Source organism: Musa acuminata, chromosome BXJ2-2 (assembly GCF_036884655.1).
Source record: "Musa acuminata AAA Group cultivar baxijiao chromosome BXJ2-2, Cavendish_Baxijiao_AAA, whole genome shotgun sequence".
NCBI classification, from domain to species: domain Eukaryota; kingdom Viridiplantae; phylum Streptophyta; class Magnoliopsida; order Zingiberales; family Musaceae; genus Musa; species Musa acuminata.
Window position 1 is genome coordinate 26,838,605 of NC_088339.1, and position 16,658 is coordinate 26,855,262.

The 16,658-nt window shown below is 39.1% G+C and overlaps 1 protein-coding gene and 2 pseudogenes across 3 annotated transcripts; 2 read left to right on the forward strand and 1 right to left on the reverse strand.

Moving 5' to 3' along the window:
• The first annotated feature begins 518 nt into the window (after positions 1-518).
• On the forward strand, positions 519-5,401 carry LOC135605680 (wall-associated receptor kinase-like 8). Of its 3 annotated transcripts, none has more exons than XM_065096051.1 (5): positions 519-568; positions 894-1,864; positions 2,393-2,884; positions 3,614-3,721; positions 3,881-5,401. In XM_065096051.1, the coding sequence occupies exons 2-5, from the start codon at positions 961-963 to the stop codon at positions 5,101-5,103; spliced, it is 2,727 nt and encodes a 908-aa protein (XP_064952123.1). In that variant the 5' UTR covers positions 519-568; positions 894-960; the 3' UTR covers positions 5,104-5,401. The 3 variants fall into 3 exon arrangements, with proteins under 3 accessions (XP_064952123.1, XP_064952124.1, XP_064952125.1); XM_065096052.1 differs by lacking the exon at positions 519-568 and having other exon boundaries at positions 949-1,081; positions 1,518-1,864; XM_065096053.1 differs by lacking the exon at positions 519-568 and having other exon boundaries at positions 966-1,078; positions 1,518-1,864.
• Positions 5,402-6,006: 605 nt separating this feature from the next.
• LOC135604831 (kinase-interacting family protein-like) lies at positions 6,007-9,644 on the reverse strand (annotated as a pseudogene).
• Positions 9,645-11,550: 1,906 nt separating this feature from the next.
• LOC135605679 (wall-associated receptor kinase 3-like) lies at positions 11,551-16,357 on the forward strand (annotated as a pseudogene).
• The last annotated feature ends 301 nt before the right edge of the window (positions 16,358-16,658 follow it).

Below are 16,658 nucleotides of genomic sequence, written 5' to 3' on the forward strand. Positions count from 1 at the left end.
GGTGTTGTTGACTTTGAGTCAAGCACAAGCTCAGGTCGATACCCAGAAGTCTTCCAAAGTCAGTTGTTTATGCGTGATTAACAATTCGATAATGGTCATAATATACACGAGTAGATTACGCTACACTTAGTCAGTATAGCTGTTCAGCAACCATACATATAATTCGAAGTAGACATATTTGCATGCAGTAGCGGGTTGTTCATTTTATTTTCTTTTTCACCGTAGCATCGAGATCGACCCGGATATTGTTTTTGTACGATGGACAATGGAATTAGATTTCCCGAGCCTTTGGAAGTGGGAATGATTACTCCCAACTTTGTCGTTTGGAGAAAAAAAGATGTATTGCATCATAATTGGTGGCCGATGGAACAGCTCTGACGAGTTCAAAGAGGTAGTAAGCAGAACACACTACAAGTCTAGTCAACTTTGTTGATTGGCTTGCCATCTCCATCTACAAGCGTGGTTAAGTATAAATCCAGCAATTGTTTCGAGCACATCAGCTATATAAACGACCTAACTCCCTATTGCAGGTGTCCTTCAAGATAGAGCAACAACCAGAGACGCGAAGGTGAGTGGAATTTGCTCTCCCATTACTCCGGTCTTCTTCACAAGCTTGACATTTTATTTCTTTGCTGCGCTTCGTGGTTTTCCTTAATTACATCGATGCAAAACGGATGCATATGATCAAATAAATTCGATTCTTGTGCTACAGATCCTCCATATCTTGGGCTATAGCTAGAAATATGCAGACAACCTCAGTGGTGTCATGCTTGGCAATTTTGCTACTGTTAATTTTCATACATAGCTTCTCCTGTGACTGGGTTTATGGTGCTACCATAGAGTGTTTTATGTATTGTCCATGTCGCCGATTCAAGTTACTCTCTGACCTGCAGGAATCCCGCTTTAGTTCAGCCGAGACAGCTGGAAGAGGGAAAGGTTAGTCTGAGAGAGAGAGAAGGGATGGAGTGGGTGGAGCTGTTGCTGCTGCTGCTGACATTGAGTTCAATGGGTTTAACAAATGTAGAAAGCGCGTCGACAAAGAAGCCTTTCACTTTACCTTCCAATTGCACAAAAAAATGTGGTAATATCAATATTGAGTACCCTTTCGGGATAGGCAAAGATTGTTATCGTTGGGGATTTAATCTTACTTGCACGAACCATACCGACCAACCTCCAAGGCTCTCCTTGGGCGATGGAATCCTCGAGGTCACTAGAATCGATTTAGATACTGGGACTGTGCGCGTCAAGACACCCATTGTCACCATGGGTGTGGATCGGGAGTCCATTAATGTTACGTTAATTGATCTTCAGAATTGGTCTTACTCTTTCACATCATCAGAACAGGAAATACATAACACCTATTCTGATCCTACAAATAATATATTGCAAGTGTCTGGTTGCAACGCCATAGCCTTTTTAGTGGATCCCATTACTAATGAGACTTTTGATACTTGCACAACTATATGCACTCCCAGTGGCAACACGTATTGCACAATTGACATATATAATTGGAACAGGACTTCTTTGGGGATTCAAGTAACTCGACTCAATCAGACTGAGTTTCATCTTGCTAGTAGCTCCAGCATCAAAATCTTTCTTTATGATGCAAGAAATATTACTGACGATGATCTCGCAAAAATAACGAAGGGAGAAAGCACAGAAGTGGAGGTCGCCCTATTATGGTACATCAAAGACCATCCTACCTGTGAAGAGGCTAAGAATATGACAAACTATGCTTGCATCAGTCCCAATAGTGACTGCTACGACATCGTTGATTATGCCTACACGAATTATAATTTAGGGTACTTTTGTCGATGTTCTCTCAATTATGAAGGCAATCCATACCTACTCGATGGCTGTCAAGGTAATATTCCTCTAATCTCTCCTGGTTGTGAGTTCGTTTAGATAAGCATGACCTGCAAAAAGCGATGGATATTATTACAGACATGCTAATTTTCTTCGTTATGGTTTATTAATGGCAATTTTTTTCAGTCAAACAATAGAGTCTACTTCATATAATTTCTTCAACCCCATGCTCATTAGATATTTAAATGGTACAACATACATTGGATCTGGTTTTGTTGGCAGCGTAGCAGTTCTAACCTTCATACCTTCGCCATTTGCCACAAGAACACAAGAAAATGGTATGGTTGTCATGGCCACAATCCTGCAGCTTCGAGCTCTCATGATCGCCACTCACTCGTTTTCAATACTTGGCTTACAATTAATTATGCATCTTTAAATATATGGTTCACCTTCATGTCGGTAGATGCTGACTTTTAAGATATGAATCAAATTATAGAGTCCGTTTTGACCAATCCGAAAAAGAAAAAGAAAAACATGGTAAGTTTATGGCAATTTTTGCCGCTGACCTGTTTGTTCATATCGACAGATATATCTTCTACTTTTGTTCCCGCCAAAGGCTGTCCAACAAAATGTGGGGGTATTAGCATCTCTTTTCCATTCGGGCTAAATGAGAGTTGTTCCAGAAGCCAGCCATTTGCTCTAACATGCAACAAGACATCCAAGCCCCACACTCTCCTCTTCCAGGACTATTACATAGTGCACAATATCTCGTTGGAGGAAGGACAACTGGTAGCCAGTGCCCCAAAAGGAACAACAACCAGTTTTTATTACCGCAGCTACTATTTTCCATATGAAACTGGACCTTTCACTCGACTTGAACAGCAGTCGACCTTTAGTTGGGTAATTGAGTCTCAGCATTGCGTGGAAGCCAGACAGAACAAGACCACATTCGCATGCGTCGACAAAAACAGTTTCTGTCTGAACATTACGAAAACCTCTACCGAAGATATCCAGGGATATCGTTGCAAATGCCATGATGGTTATCAAGGAAATCCATACATTGCCGATGGATGTGAAGGTACTCAAAAGTCAAAATTCTCTCTCTCTCTTGGATACAACAGGACCACTTCTCAAAATGTTGAAAAGCAAAACACACGTGAAACATTAACCTTCCATAGGTTTCTTTCTCATAAGTACAATGATAGATGTTGTTTGCATAATTCCCTAAATATCCTTGTCGATCATTGCATATACTGGTCCTTAAGCTATTTTAACTGTGTGTTCTCCATAACATACTGGAATTAATACATGTAAGATGGTGTCAACTAAATTTACATACTAGAATTAACAACACTACGCAAGATTTGAAGGACGATCGTATCTTCCAGAGCCTGTCAAGTTTACACTCTTTGTTCTTCTATTTGATAAAAAGGACTCCCGAAATGCTTAGAATCTTCTTCCTCCTATAGAAAGTAATATTAATTAGGAATTAATACCATGCATCACAAAACTAATTTTATCAATGATGATGTTAAAAATGGAAACTAAATTGTCAATGTGCATGTCTTTTGTGCTCTATCCTACTAAGCTTTTTTTGTACCTCACATATTTTGTTAATATATTCTGCTTTATAAAAAAAAAAAACAAATTGTCAATGTGCACCTCATAAAATTTAATTATGTAATAAACTATGTGACTAAACCTTTGCTGCTAATCATTTTTTAATTTCTGACACAATATATATATTGCAATTTGGGTTCTGAAGTTAACGTGATATAATACTACTAATTTTTTGATGGTTTCTTAGATATTGACGAGTGCAGCGTTCCCAACAATTACATTTGCAATGGGACATGCATAAATACGAAAGGTGGTTATCAGTGCCTTCCTGACAAAAAACAGACTGTTTTGTTAGGTAAAGTTCTCGAAACTTATTGGCTTACAAAAATGCAAAATGAATATTATCATGGTTAACATTAATAAAAAAAGTTCTTAAATATTAAAGTACATAATCTGCAGTGTGAGAACAAAAACGAAAGACTTGTGAAGCTAAAACTTGAGTGGTATTGTGCAGGTGTCATCATTGGTGTAAGTACTGGCAGTGGTTTATTGCTCTTAAGCATAAGTTTTATCATCCTAAGAAGGAAATGGAAGAAACGAAAGCAAAAGAAAATAAGAGAAAGACACTTCCACCAAAATCATGGACTACTATTACAACAGCTAATCTCTTCTAACGAAGACGTTGCTGACAGAACAAAGATATTTTCTCTAGAAGATATAGAAAAGGCAACCAACAATTTTGATGAAACTCGAGTACTCGGTCGCGGAGGACATGGCACAGTTTATAAAGGGATTTTGTCAGATCAACGCGTAGTCGCCATAAAGAAGTCCAAAATAGTAAGGAAGAGTGAGATAGATCAATTCATAAATGAGGTTGCAATTCTTTCTCAAATTAATCATAGAAACATCGTCAGACTTTTTGGATGCTGTTTAGAAACAGAAGTCCCCTTGTTAGTCTATGAATTCATCTCCAACGGGACCCTTGCAGACCACCTCCATGTTTCAAATGGTAATTCTACATTATCATGGGAAGCTCGTCTGAGGATCGCTACTGAAACTGCCAGTGCACTTGCCTATCTACACTCGGCTGCTTCAATATCAATTTTACATAGAGATGTTAAGTCATCAAATATTCTTTTAGATGATCATTTCATGGCAAAAGTATCAGATTTTGGAGCCTCAAGATTTATCCCGCTTGATGAAACTCATATAATTACTGTTATACAAGGCACCTTTGGATACTTGGATCCAGAATATTACCAGACTAGTCAATTGACAGAGAAAAGTGATGTTTATAGTTTTGCGGTTATTCTTCTTGAGCTTTTGACAGGAAAGAAACCTGTTTTCTCCATTGAGCATGAGAATAGGCAAAACCTATCTATGTATTTTCTTCAAGCAATGAGAGAGAAGCATTCTTTTGATCTCGTGGAAGATCGTATCATGAAAGAAGGAACTAAACAAGAGCTTCTTGAAATTATTCAACTGATAGAAATGTGTTTGAAGTTGAATGGAATTGAAAGGCCTACGATGAAAGAAGTGGAGCATAAATTACAAAGCTTAAGAAGGATTCGAAAGAAGAAAGGATATCCTATTCTAGAAGGTATGGAAGAAACTGAGCACCTGCTAAGCGATTCATCTTATACTTTCTCTGATTCAGTTGACCAAACAACTGAGGGGACATCTAGGAATTATAGCTTAGAAAAGGAATTCCTGTGGTCATTATATAACCCACGGTAAGCTCGTATTCCACTTAATTATTCATATTTGTATCTATATTTCATGTGGCATTACATGTTATGTGTATAATATTGAGCATTAAGTATTTCATGTGGTCCTCGTGTAAATATTGTTGTGTCTTATATTGTCACTAAAAAGGTTTGTATCCCATAAACACTTATACAATGTTGTCCTTTGTATGCATCAAGTGTTTCATATAAACCTTGTGTAGACCTTGTGTGAGTATTGTTGTGTCTTGTATTGTCACTAGAAAGTTTGTATCTCATAAACGCTTATATAGCATTATCCTTTTTATGCATCTAAGTGTTTTATGTAATCCTAATGTGACTATTGTTGTCTTGTATTATTACTAGATAATTTATATCTCATAAACACTTATAAAGCGCTATCCTGTGTATATATCAAGTATTTCATATAGTCCTTATATAAGTTGTTGTGTCTGGTATTATCACTAAAAAGTTTGTATCCCATAAACACTTATACGACATCAAGTATTTCATATAGTCCTTATGAGTTGTGTCGGGTATTGTCACTGAAAAAGTTTGTATCCCATAAACACTTATACAGTGCTTGTATCCCATAAACATTTATCTGACGCTATCCATTGCATCATATCATAGATCATATATAGACAGCTACTTTGCTTAATGTCCTAGGTTAATCTATTATTTGAATTTGTGACTACATAGTTAACGATGCTTATAACATTGGTAACAATAATTAATGAATAGGCTCGGCTATAAACCCAGGTATCACTTCGAACATGTAAATGTGGCGTGCAAAATGCCATTGTAAATCATCATCATCGATGCACACCTCATGTATACTAATTAGCGTGCTGAATACAATTTGCCATGTCCATCACCCATGATTCGATCAGTCATCCCACGAGACAACTCAACGTATCATCAGATACACTGCCATACTTATCGGTTTAGTCCAACCCATAATATTATAGTACAAGGGGACTACCACGGACTCTACAACGAACTCTGTGCTGTCCTTCACGTAGCCATATTTTTGGAGCGTAAATAAACAAAAACATACGAAGGATAAAAAAAGAAGGTGCATTTATTTATATGTAGAAACAGTTGTTGAGCACCTTGGATTCCCTCACGTGCGGCGCACACGGGGCTGGGGCCCAGTCGAACTGCCGCACCCGTTCCCACCATCTCCGGCCCCATCGCCGTCTGGCCCGCGCCGCCTCCTCCTCCTGCCTCTGCCGGCGGTTCTCCCCCCGGAGGCGGTCACCTACGCCCGCGCCTCCCCCTTCTCCTTCTCCCGCCTCGCCATGGCCTCGAAGCACTCCCGGTTGCGCCGCTCCAGGCCGTAGATTTGCGCCTGGAGGCCCTCGATCCTCCAGCCCAGCAGGCACACCAGGTGGTCCTCCCGAAACTTCACCACTGCCCGCGCCTCCTCCTCCGCGGCCGCCGCCCGGAACCCTAGCCGAGCGTTCTCACCCAGCAGCACCATCCGCTCTGCCTCGAGCACTTCAACCAAGCTCCCCTGCAGCTCGATCTTGCGCGCCGACTCCGCCAACCGTCGCTCCACCTCCGCCCCCTCTGCGTCCAAATGGTCCCGCTCCACCGCTGCCAGCATCAGCTCCGCCATGATCATGTCCAGATCGGCGGCCGCGACGGCGGGGGTCGGACCTTGGAACTGCGAACGGGGCTGAACGGGTGAGGTTCGGAAGGAGAGGGAGCTCTCGGCGTCGGAGCAAGTGGAGTCCGGGAGGTCGGTGTCTTCATCGGCGTCGAGGTCGGAGGGGACGGAGGAGGTGCGATGGTGGTGGCGGTGTAGTAGAGACTGGGCGTAGCGGTCGGCCAGGTAGAGGTAGCGGTGGTGGAGGTCGTGGAGGAGGGCGATGAGTTGAGGCCGCTTCTGGAAGTAGTCCTCCGCCCGCTCCGCAAACGAGTCCGATTCCGGGTCGTCCGGTATATTCACCGCAAGTGATTGCACCCTTTGCTCTATATCTACACTCGGTCGAACAAATGCTACTTACAATTCCCACCATAAAGAATTTTGCGATTTATAAGGACAAAAAGAGACATTTTTGTTGTGGGCGTCGAAATAAGAGGTTATGAAGGAAAAATGAAGTATCTCCTCGTAAATCTTTGCACAATGCTTGCAGTATGTGCCATGGACAACACATGTTTTGATTTGGAACTAAACAGAGTATGGTGTGTTTTCAAAGAAGAATGAAAAAGAAAATTAAGCTACAAGTCATCCTGCATCAAAAATATAAAAAGTTACTTTTAATCTAAGATGGTCATAACGGATGTTACACTTGTCATGGATTGCCAATTTGACTTTATATACTTTTGCTGAAAAGAAGGCAGATGTTACGGGTAACAAACACTACGACGGGTCGCAAGAACGAGTGTCCAACATGCGGTAGAAAGTATTGAGAAGAGGACAGTAGAGATTTATATACCTATATAACCTATCAGGCTACACTGCTGCCCCTTTAAATTGCACTGCTTTTTGACAACAATATCCCGATGAAATTTGACTTTTCCTGTGCATTTAATTTAAATTTCGAATTAAAACTAAAAGAAGATGACTGCAGCAATCCAAAGAAAACGTGGACAATTCGACCACTTTAATATGTCAGTCTAAAATGAGAATGATCTGGGATACTATGACTTAGCTATTATATTACACCAGCCCTGTTTGACTTCTACGGCTCCTCCATCGATGTGGCATCTTTGGTTCCTTAACAGATCTTGCAATTAGTTTCCTTCTGTCCACTATCTACATTAGTAGTCTGATATGCCCTTTAAGTTGATAGTAAGCTCAACTGCCTTTCTGTCTTTAACTTGAGATTAGCTACCAGGAGTTTTTGAGTCCTAAATGGAACTCTTAATGGATCCGAACTTTTGTCCGGCAGATCATATATTCATGTGGTAGTCGGCACTGCTTTTGTATCTCTATCCGGTAATTGAAGAATCATTCTACTCTTTTAGACACTGCTTTTGTCTCTCATTTTCAAGAATACTCGAATATTCCATCATCTAGTCCAATCTTTTTTCATATATATCTGGGCCTTCCGTGGACCCATTCAAGGCAGGGAAACAGGGATGAACAGGTGTTATATGCATCCACTTTGGCCGCTCATGAGAAAGCTCATTCACCAAAAGACAAATACAGCAAAATTGTGCTGAATAAAGCTATTTCTGCAGACAGCGAAGACCCTCTTAATACATATACAACAGTCACCTCTCATGATAAACACATACATGTAGTTGTGGGATCCATTTGAGAACTCTACAGTGCTGATAGTGACCACGGACAAGAACCAGGGTTTCCAAGGTTTGATCATTATCAAACGGATAAGCTGGGATATTTTTAAGGAACTAGACAGTGATCTGGTTTCACTAAAGCATGCTCCTCTCTACTATGGAGGTCCTGTCAGGTTTCAGACTTTACCTCTTGTCAGTTTGATTCGGAAAGCTAAAGAGGGTTATACAGAGATCGTGAAAGGTGTTTATTTTGGCAATCCAGTCATAACACGTCAGGTGATTGAAAAAATTAAATTGAAAGAAGAATCTCCTGATGATTATTGGTTCTTCTTGGGTTTCTCAAGTTGGGGATATGACCAGCTTTTCCAAGAGATTACAGAAGGAGCATGGCGGCTTAGTGGAGATCCTATTGAACATTTAGATCGGCCAAAGAACTAACAGATTGACATTTTTGACATAGATATTGGATCAATGATGTATTTGATGGATGCTTCGTGAGGTAGGCAGTATGATGCAATTTTGACAGCTCTGGTCACAGAAGTTGGAACTCAAATGAACGGCCTGAATGAGAATTTGTAATTGTACAATTTTGGATGTTGTAAGCGTAACAAACCATTTCTTCTAAGTTTAACTTGTGAAATTTCTCAGCATACAATTTTCATAAGTAAAAAAGTCGATCATAGCTTTATTTGCTCAGAAAATTCATGACTCCTTTTACATTTTGATCTGGCCTTGCCCTTTGATCATAAGTATTCACGATTACAAAATCATCTTTTTAATTTCTAGAAGAGCATGTTCTATACAACTAGCAATGGTATATTGAGGTGAGTGGTGGTTAATTTGCTTTTTGGGCTTTTCATGCAAAGATGATGTGATTTTTATTTTTTCCCCAACAGTTCCTTAGCTGCATTATTTTGGTTGCCAAACTCTCCTGAGCGTGATACAACACTCGTCTTCCATGCTTTCAAGTTTCCAGGGCAAAGCCCTTCTGTGATGTTCTGTAATCCGTTCGTCTTTGTTTTTTCTTTGAAACCGAACTAGGTGAGTAACACAATACTTTTGTACCTATTTTGACCTCCTCTGAAATCATCAAAATGCTTGGATATGTGCTTTTAATCTGGTCTATGTATTCGACTTTGAATATTGTCGGCGATGGGAATCGACCAAATAAAGAAACAGCCTTTGAGATGGAAACTTGTGCTACCACATTGTGTATTTCATAAGCTAATTAAAGAAATTGAATTCTATGTATTACGTCGAAAGAACACCAGAATCAAAGAATCTGGCATCATCGGTCATATTGACGTTAAAGTTCTAAGATTCGTTACTAGTGTTTAATCATACGATACTGCACTATCGTATTGGTACTTTGAAATGAAGTCAAATGCCAAATTTTTTACTAGTTGTGAAGGATACAGCATAATTGTAAGGACTAGATTTTTCAGAATGGACCAACGTATCATATCGTTGTTCGTGCCCGATGGAACAGCTTCCACAAGTCCAAATAGATAGCAATACCCTTTACTATTCTAGTCAAGAAGTCAAGTCTGATCAGTAGTGTAGTTCTAATTATTGCTCTGAAACAAATACTCGGAAGACCATTTATATTTTTATTCCCCTTTTTTCCCATGTAACCTTTTAAATGTTTGTTAGATATTACTTAAACAAGAAGGATTGGGTCTTCGAAAAAAAATATATTTTTAAAAATTTTAATTTTACTTATGTGATTTTATTATTTTACTCTAAAATTGATTTATTTATTTTCCTAAATTATCCGATGCGTTGTACTTGCAAATTACTAATCTAAATATTGGTAAGTTCTATATATCTTAGGGCTCAACTCAAGTTTTTAAGTCAAAATGCATGTTTTGCGTCCTACTTGAAATTTCCACAAGCACAAGAAATTGTTTCCAAGAGAGGACAGATAACAGATAACGCAAGTTAACATCACAAAATATTCTACCGTGGGATTTAGTGCAAAGACTTGGAAGTCCAAGTCCATTGTTGTTTTGGAGATGTGATAGTCATAGCATTAATCTTTCTCCTGTTTGAACTGGCATGTCAGATAAAATTAAGAAATCAATTATAATATTTACAAGAATGGAGACTTTTCTCCTACTTTTCTCCTTCTATATATTACCACCATATACAAACTCTAAAGAGGGAATGGTTGTGAAGCAAGTGTCATGATAACTTGAATTGATTCTCACCCCGTCATCATGAAAGCATGCTCCATTCTCGTTCCACCAATTTATTCGCATTCCATTGTGGGTGCTGTTGCACGTTGTACCTAATTCTGTTCTCTTTTCCTGGAATTCACAAATGCCTGTTGGATGTGAATCCGAAGGCAAACTTGAAACCGAATAAAGAACCGATTGTTCTTTTGAAAGATCGTAGGAGGCAGAAATTGGATGTCATCAGCCATCTTATCAGGTGAGAAACGCACTGTGAATGGTTTAATTTCCAGGTGGGTTATAGTCAATCTATCCCAATCAAGCTATTGGCGTCGATGATGGGTTGTATTCACTTTATCCTTGAAAGATATGCAAGCGATGCATCAAACTTCATTTTTCTCAATCACGTACCGTAAAAGGTGAGGCCATATGACCACGACAAGGCCGGTTTTGCACCAATACTTCGTCCGAGGCCCCAACGAAGGAAGACCGGCTTCTCATTGAACCAAATTTATGGCTTATAAGGGTGTTGTTGACTTTGAGTCAAGCACAAGCTCAGGTCGATACCCAGAAGTCTTCCAAAGTCAGTTGTTTATGCGTGATTAACAATTCGATAATGGTCATAATATACACGAGTAGATTACGCTCACTTAGTCAGTATAGCTGTTCAGCAACCATACATATAATTCGAAGTAGACATATTTGCATGCAGTAGCGGGTTGTTCATTTTATTTTCTTTTTCACCGTAGCATCGAGATCGACCCGGATATTGTTTTTGTACGATGGACAATGGAATTAGATTTCCCGAGCCTTTGGAAGTGGGAATGATTACTCCCAACTTTGTCGTTTGGAGAAAAAAAGATGTATTGCATCATAATTGGTGGCCGATGGAACAGTTCTGATGAGTTCAAAGAGGTAGTAAGCAGTACAAACTACAAGTCTAGTCAACTTTGTTGATTGACTTGCCATCTCCATCTGCAAGCGTGGTTAATTATAACTCCAGCAATTGTTTCGAGCACATCATCTATATCAACGACCTAACTCCCTATTGCAGGTGTCCTTCAAGATAGAGCAACAACCAGAGACGCGAAGGTGAGTGGAATTTGCTCTCCCATTACTCCGGTCTTCTTCACAAGCTTTACATTTAATTTCTTTGTTGCGCTTCTTGGTTTTACTTAGTAACATCGATGCAAAACGGATGCATATGATCATATAAATTCGATTCTTGTGCTAGAGATCCTCCATATCTTGGGCTATAGCTAGAAATATGCAGACAACCTCAGTAGTATCATGCTTGGGAATTTTGCTACTGTTAATTATCAGACATAGCTTCTCCTGTGGCTGGGTTTATGGTGTTACCGTAGAGTGTTTTATGTATTGTCCATGTCGCCGATTCAAGTTATTCTCTGACCTGCAGGAATCCCGCTTTATCGAACAGGACTGAGGTAGCTGGAAGAGGGAAAGGTTAGTCTGAGAGAGAGAGAGAGAGAGAGAGAAGGGATGGTGTGGGTGGAGCTGTTGCTGTTGCTGCTGCTGCTGACATTGAGTTCAATGGGTTTAACAAATGTAGAAAGCGCATCGACAAAGGAACCCTTCACTTTACCTTCCAATTGCACAAAAAGATGCGGTAATATCAGCATCGAGTACCCTTTCGGGATAGGCAATGGTTGTTATCGTCGGGGCTTTAATCTTACTTGCACGAACAATACCAACCATCGTCCAAGGCTCTTCTTGGGTGATGGAAAACTCGAGATCACTAGAATCGATTTGGATAATGGGACCGTGAGCGTCATGACACCCATTATCACCATGGGTGTGGATGAGGAGTTTATTAATGTTACTTTAACTGATCTTCGGAATTGGCCTTACTCTTTAAAATCATTGGATCTGCGGAATTATTACCCAAGATATACATATAATCGTTTGTATGTGTCTGGTTGCAGCGTGGTTGCCGACCTAGTGGATCCCACCACCAATAGGACTATCGGTACTTGCATAACTAGATGCACTTCCAATGACAACAGTCAGTGCAAACTTGATTTATATGATTGGAATAGTACTTCATTGGAGGTTCGATTAACTCGACTCAATCAGAGTGACTTTCATTTGCTTGATGCTTCCATTATCAAAGTTTTCGTGTACGATTATTACAATTCTACCATATATGATCTCCAAAGAATAGTGAAAGGCAGGAGCTCGGAAGTGGAGACCGCCCTATCATGGTACATCAAAGACTATCCTACCTGTGAAGAGGCCAAGAAGAATATGAAAACTTATGCCTGCATCAGTCCCAATAGCGACTGTTATGATGTCATTAATTATTATAACGACACTGATTATAATTTTGGGTACTTTTGTCGATGCTCTGTTAATTATCAAGGCAATCCATACCTACCAAATGGCTGTCAAGGTAATATTCCTCCTCATCTCTCTTTGTGTGAGTTCGATTAGATAAACATGATATGCAATAGAAATGATTAAATATAATACACGCATGATAAGTTTAAATATTCTTCGTGGTTCTCTGTTATGCTTGATACTGCTTTCTCTTTTTTTTTACAGTCAAACTGGTAAAAGGGATGTTTACTTGTGTAAACAAATCCATCTCACTATTAGATAAGACTGTTACATAGTAGAATAGGCTAAATCATGTAATGGCTTGAATCCCATGTTCATTAGATAATTAAATGGTACAACATACATTAGATCCCTAGGTCATTTGCCTTATCCATCTCCACAATAACACAGGAGAAAGTCTGGTCGTCGTATCTACAATCCTACGCCTACGGGATTTTATGATCGCTAATCACTTATTCTCAATGCTTGGCTTATGATTTTGATTTTTTAGATATAAGTCAATCGCACAGCTCCTTTTGGCCATCCAATAACGAAAAACATGGTAAGCTTATGACAACTTCTGTTGCTGACCTGCTTCATCATATCAACAGATACATCTTTTATTCTACAGCCGGTGAATGGCTGTCCAACCAAATGTGGGAGTGTTGACATCCCTTTTCCATTCGGGCTAAATGAAGGGTGTTATAGAGACCAATCATTTGCTCTAATGTGCAACCACACGTCAAATCCTTCCACTCTTCTCTTCCAAGAGGATTACATAGTACACAGTATATTATTGAAGAAAGGGCAATTAGAAGTTGAGTTTAAATACAATGAAGCCGACAGCTATACCTATACAACTACACCTTTCACTTTCGTTGACGAGCAGCCCATTGTTAGTTGGGTCATTGAGAATCGACTTTGCAAGGATGCTCAAAGCAATAGGACCATGTTTGCATGTGTGGATGAACACAGCTCATGTGTGGACATTAACACCACAACAAGAGATGGTCAAAATATCTTGGGGTACCGTTGCAATTGCTCCACAGGTTACGAAGGAAATCCATACCTTGATGTACAGGTACTTGATTCGTTTACCTCTTTCTTAAATGTTGAAAATTAGTCATGTAACTAAAATCTACACAATGTTAAAAGCTAAAAAACAAACACAACATATACAATCTTTAGCCACGAAATAGACACCGAATACTTTCACATTCACAGACTTCGCTTTTTTTATTTGTGCAATTAGTCATTCAAAAGTTTTCCTTGTTTCTTATTTATGCACTGATACGTGCCTGTTATTTTCATGATTTCCTAAAGATCCTTATCGAGAATTGTGCATACAGATATCTTCAGCTACCTTAACTGCATATCTGCATAACGTAATTGAATTGAGACGTCTAAGATGGTGCCAACTTAGTACATGACTCCCTGCATATTTTTTTATAGGACAATTTTACCATCCAGAACTTATCAAATTTACACTCCTTGTTCTTTTACGGGGGAGAAATTACTCTGGAAATGCTTACAATATTTTTCCTTCTATAAACAGTAACGTTAATTACCAAAGAGTACCATTTCATCGCAAAAATAATTTTGTCATTGATGACAGAAGCTAATATTTAATCGTCAGTGTGCACCTCAGAAAAAGAAATTATGTAAACTATGTGCATGGTAATTATCATTTAAAAGATCGTGTTCTGAGATTCACGTGAGATTTAGCTACTAATTTTCTTTCTGATGATTTGTCAGATATCGATGAGTGTAAATTCCCCGACAAATACGCCTGCAATGGGATTTGTAGAAATATGAAGGGCAGCTACAGCTGCACATGTCAACGAGGGACAACTGGTGATCCTAAACGAGCATGCATCCCCGACAAAAAACAGAGTGTTCTGTTAGGTAAGTCCTCCAAACTTATTGGTTTATAAAGATGCAATAGGAATATTAGTACGTCTGATATAAATCAAAGTATATATACATATGATTGAGCAAATAGAAATAAAGAACCAAAACATGCACAAAAATTAATGTACACAGGCTACAATGTGAGAATAGAATACTCAATGGTTGGTATTTACAGGTGTCATCATCGGCGTAAGTAATGGCGTGGGCCTATTGCTGTTGAGTACGAGTTTGATCATCCTGAGGACGAAATGGAAGAGAAGAAAACAAAAGAGAATAAGAGAAAAACACTTCCGTCAGAATCATGGTTTACTGCTACAACAACTCATCTCTTCCCGTGAAGATGTTGCTGAGAGAACAAAGATATTTCCTCTGGAAGAGATAGAAAAGGCAACCAATAATTTTGATGAAACTCGAGTGCTCGGTCGCGGAGGACACGGAACAGTTTACAAAGGGATTCTGTCGGATCAACGCGTAGTCGCCATAAAGAAGTCAAAGATTGTGAAGAAGAGCGAGATAGATCAATTCGTCAATGAGGTTGCAATTCTTTCTCAAATTAATCACAGAAACGTGGTAAAGCTTTTTGGATGCTGCTTGGAGACCGAAGTGCCCTTGTTGATCTATGAATTTATCTCAAACGGAGCTCTTTCGGACCATCTCCATACTTCAGATGGTAGTTCTGCATTGTCATGGGAAGCTCGTCTGAGGATCGCTGCAGAAACCGCAGGAGCACTTGCTTATTTGCACTCGGCTGCTTCAATATCTATTTTACACAGAGATGTAAAGTCATCGAATATTCTCCTGGATGATCACTTCACAGCAAAAGTATCAGATTTTGGGGCTTCAAGATTTATTCCACTTGATCAAACTCATATAGTCACCGGCATTCAAGGGACCTTTGGATACTTGGATCCAGAGTATTATCAAACAAGTCAATTGACAGAAAAGAGCGATGTTTATAGCTTTGGGGTCATTCTTCTGGAGCTTTTAACAGGAAAGAAACCTATTTTCTCCATCGAACATGAGAATAAACAGAACCTGTCAATGTATTTTCTCCAAGCACTACAAGAGAAGAGCTATTTTGATCTCGTGGAAGATCGTGTTATGAAAGAAGGGACTAAACAAGAACTTGTGGAAGTTATTCAACTAGTAGCAACATGCTTGAAATTTAAAGGAAGCGAAAGGCCTACGATGAAAGAAGTGGAGTATAAACTACAAAGCCTAAGAAGGATTCGAAAGAATGGAGGACGTCATATTGCAGAAGGTAATGAAGAAACTGAGTGCCTGCTGAGCGATTCATTTTATACTTTCTCTGATTCAGTTGACCAAGCAACCGAAGGGACATCCAGGAATTATAGCTTAGAAAAAGAATTCATGTGGTCACATTATAACCCACGGTGAGTGTGTATTGTACTGGTATTTATATTTGTTTGTATAGGCAATGTAACCTAACGCATCTTATGCGCGGGTCATTATGTCGTGTAGTTCTCATGTGGGAACGTTATGTAGCCAAATAATTATCAGGGTTGTTAAGGACTTGTATTGTCACTGACATGATTATATCTTATAAATGGTCGTATATGTTATCTGATATATGTATCTGATCATATTATGTATACAACTTATTGGCTTAATGGCTCAGGTTAATTTTCTCTTGTTTGAATTTGTAGTGTTAATGACAATTATGATGATGCTTCTTATGAAATACTTATTAGTTAAATACTAGTTTGATAGATATAAAAATGACGATTACTGATTATATGTCACTCACTGATATTGGTTGCTTTTTTTTTTAATCTACACCAAAGGAGTAGCATCTTTATGATGGCCAGTATACTTCACCTACATCAATGAAAAATATGGATATAATCTTCAAAATATGGAAAATCAATGA

Coding starts and splice junctions, on each gene's coding strand:
- LOC135605680 (XM_065096051.1), top strand. CDS start 961: ATGGAGTGGGTGGAGCTGTTGCTGCTGCTGCTGACATTGAGTTCAATG. Junction 1,865..2,392: donor CCTACTCGATGGCTGTCAAG/GTAATATTCCTC, acceptor TCATATCGACAG/ATATATCTTCTACTTTTGTT. Junction 2,885..3,613: donor CATTGCCGATGGATGTGAAG/GTACTCAAAAGT, acceptor ATGGTTTCTTAG/ATATTGACGAGTGCAGCGTT.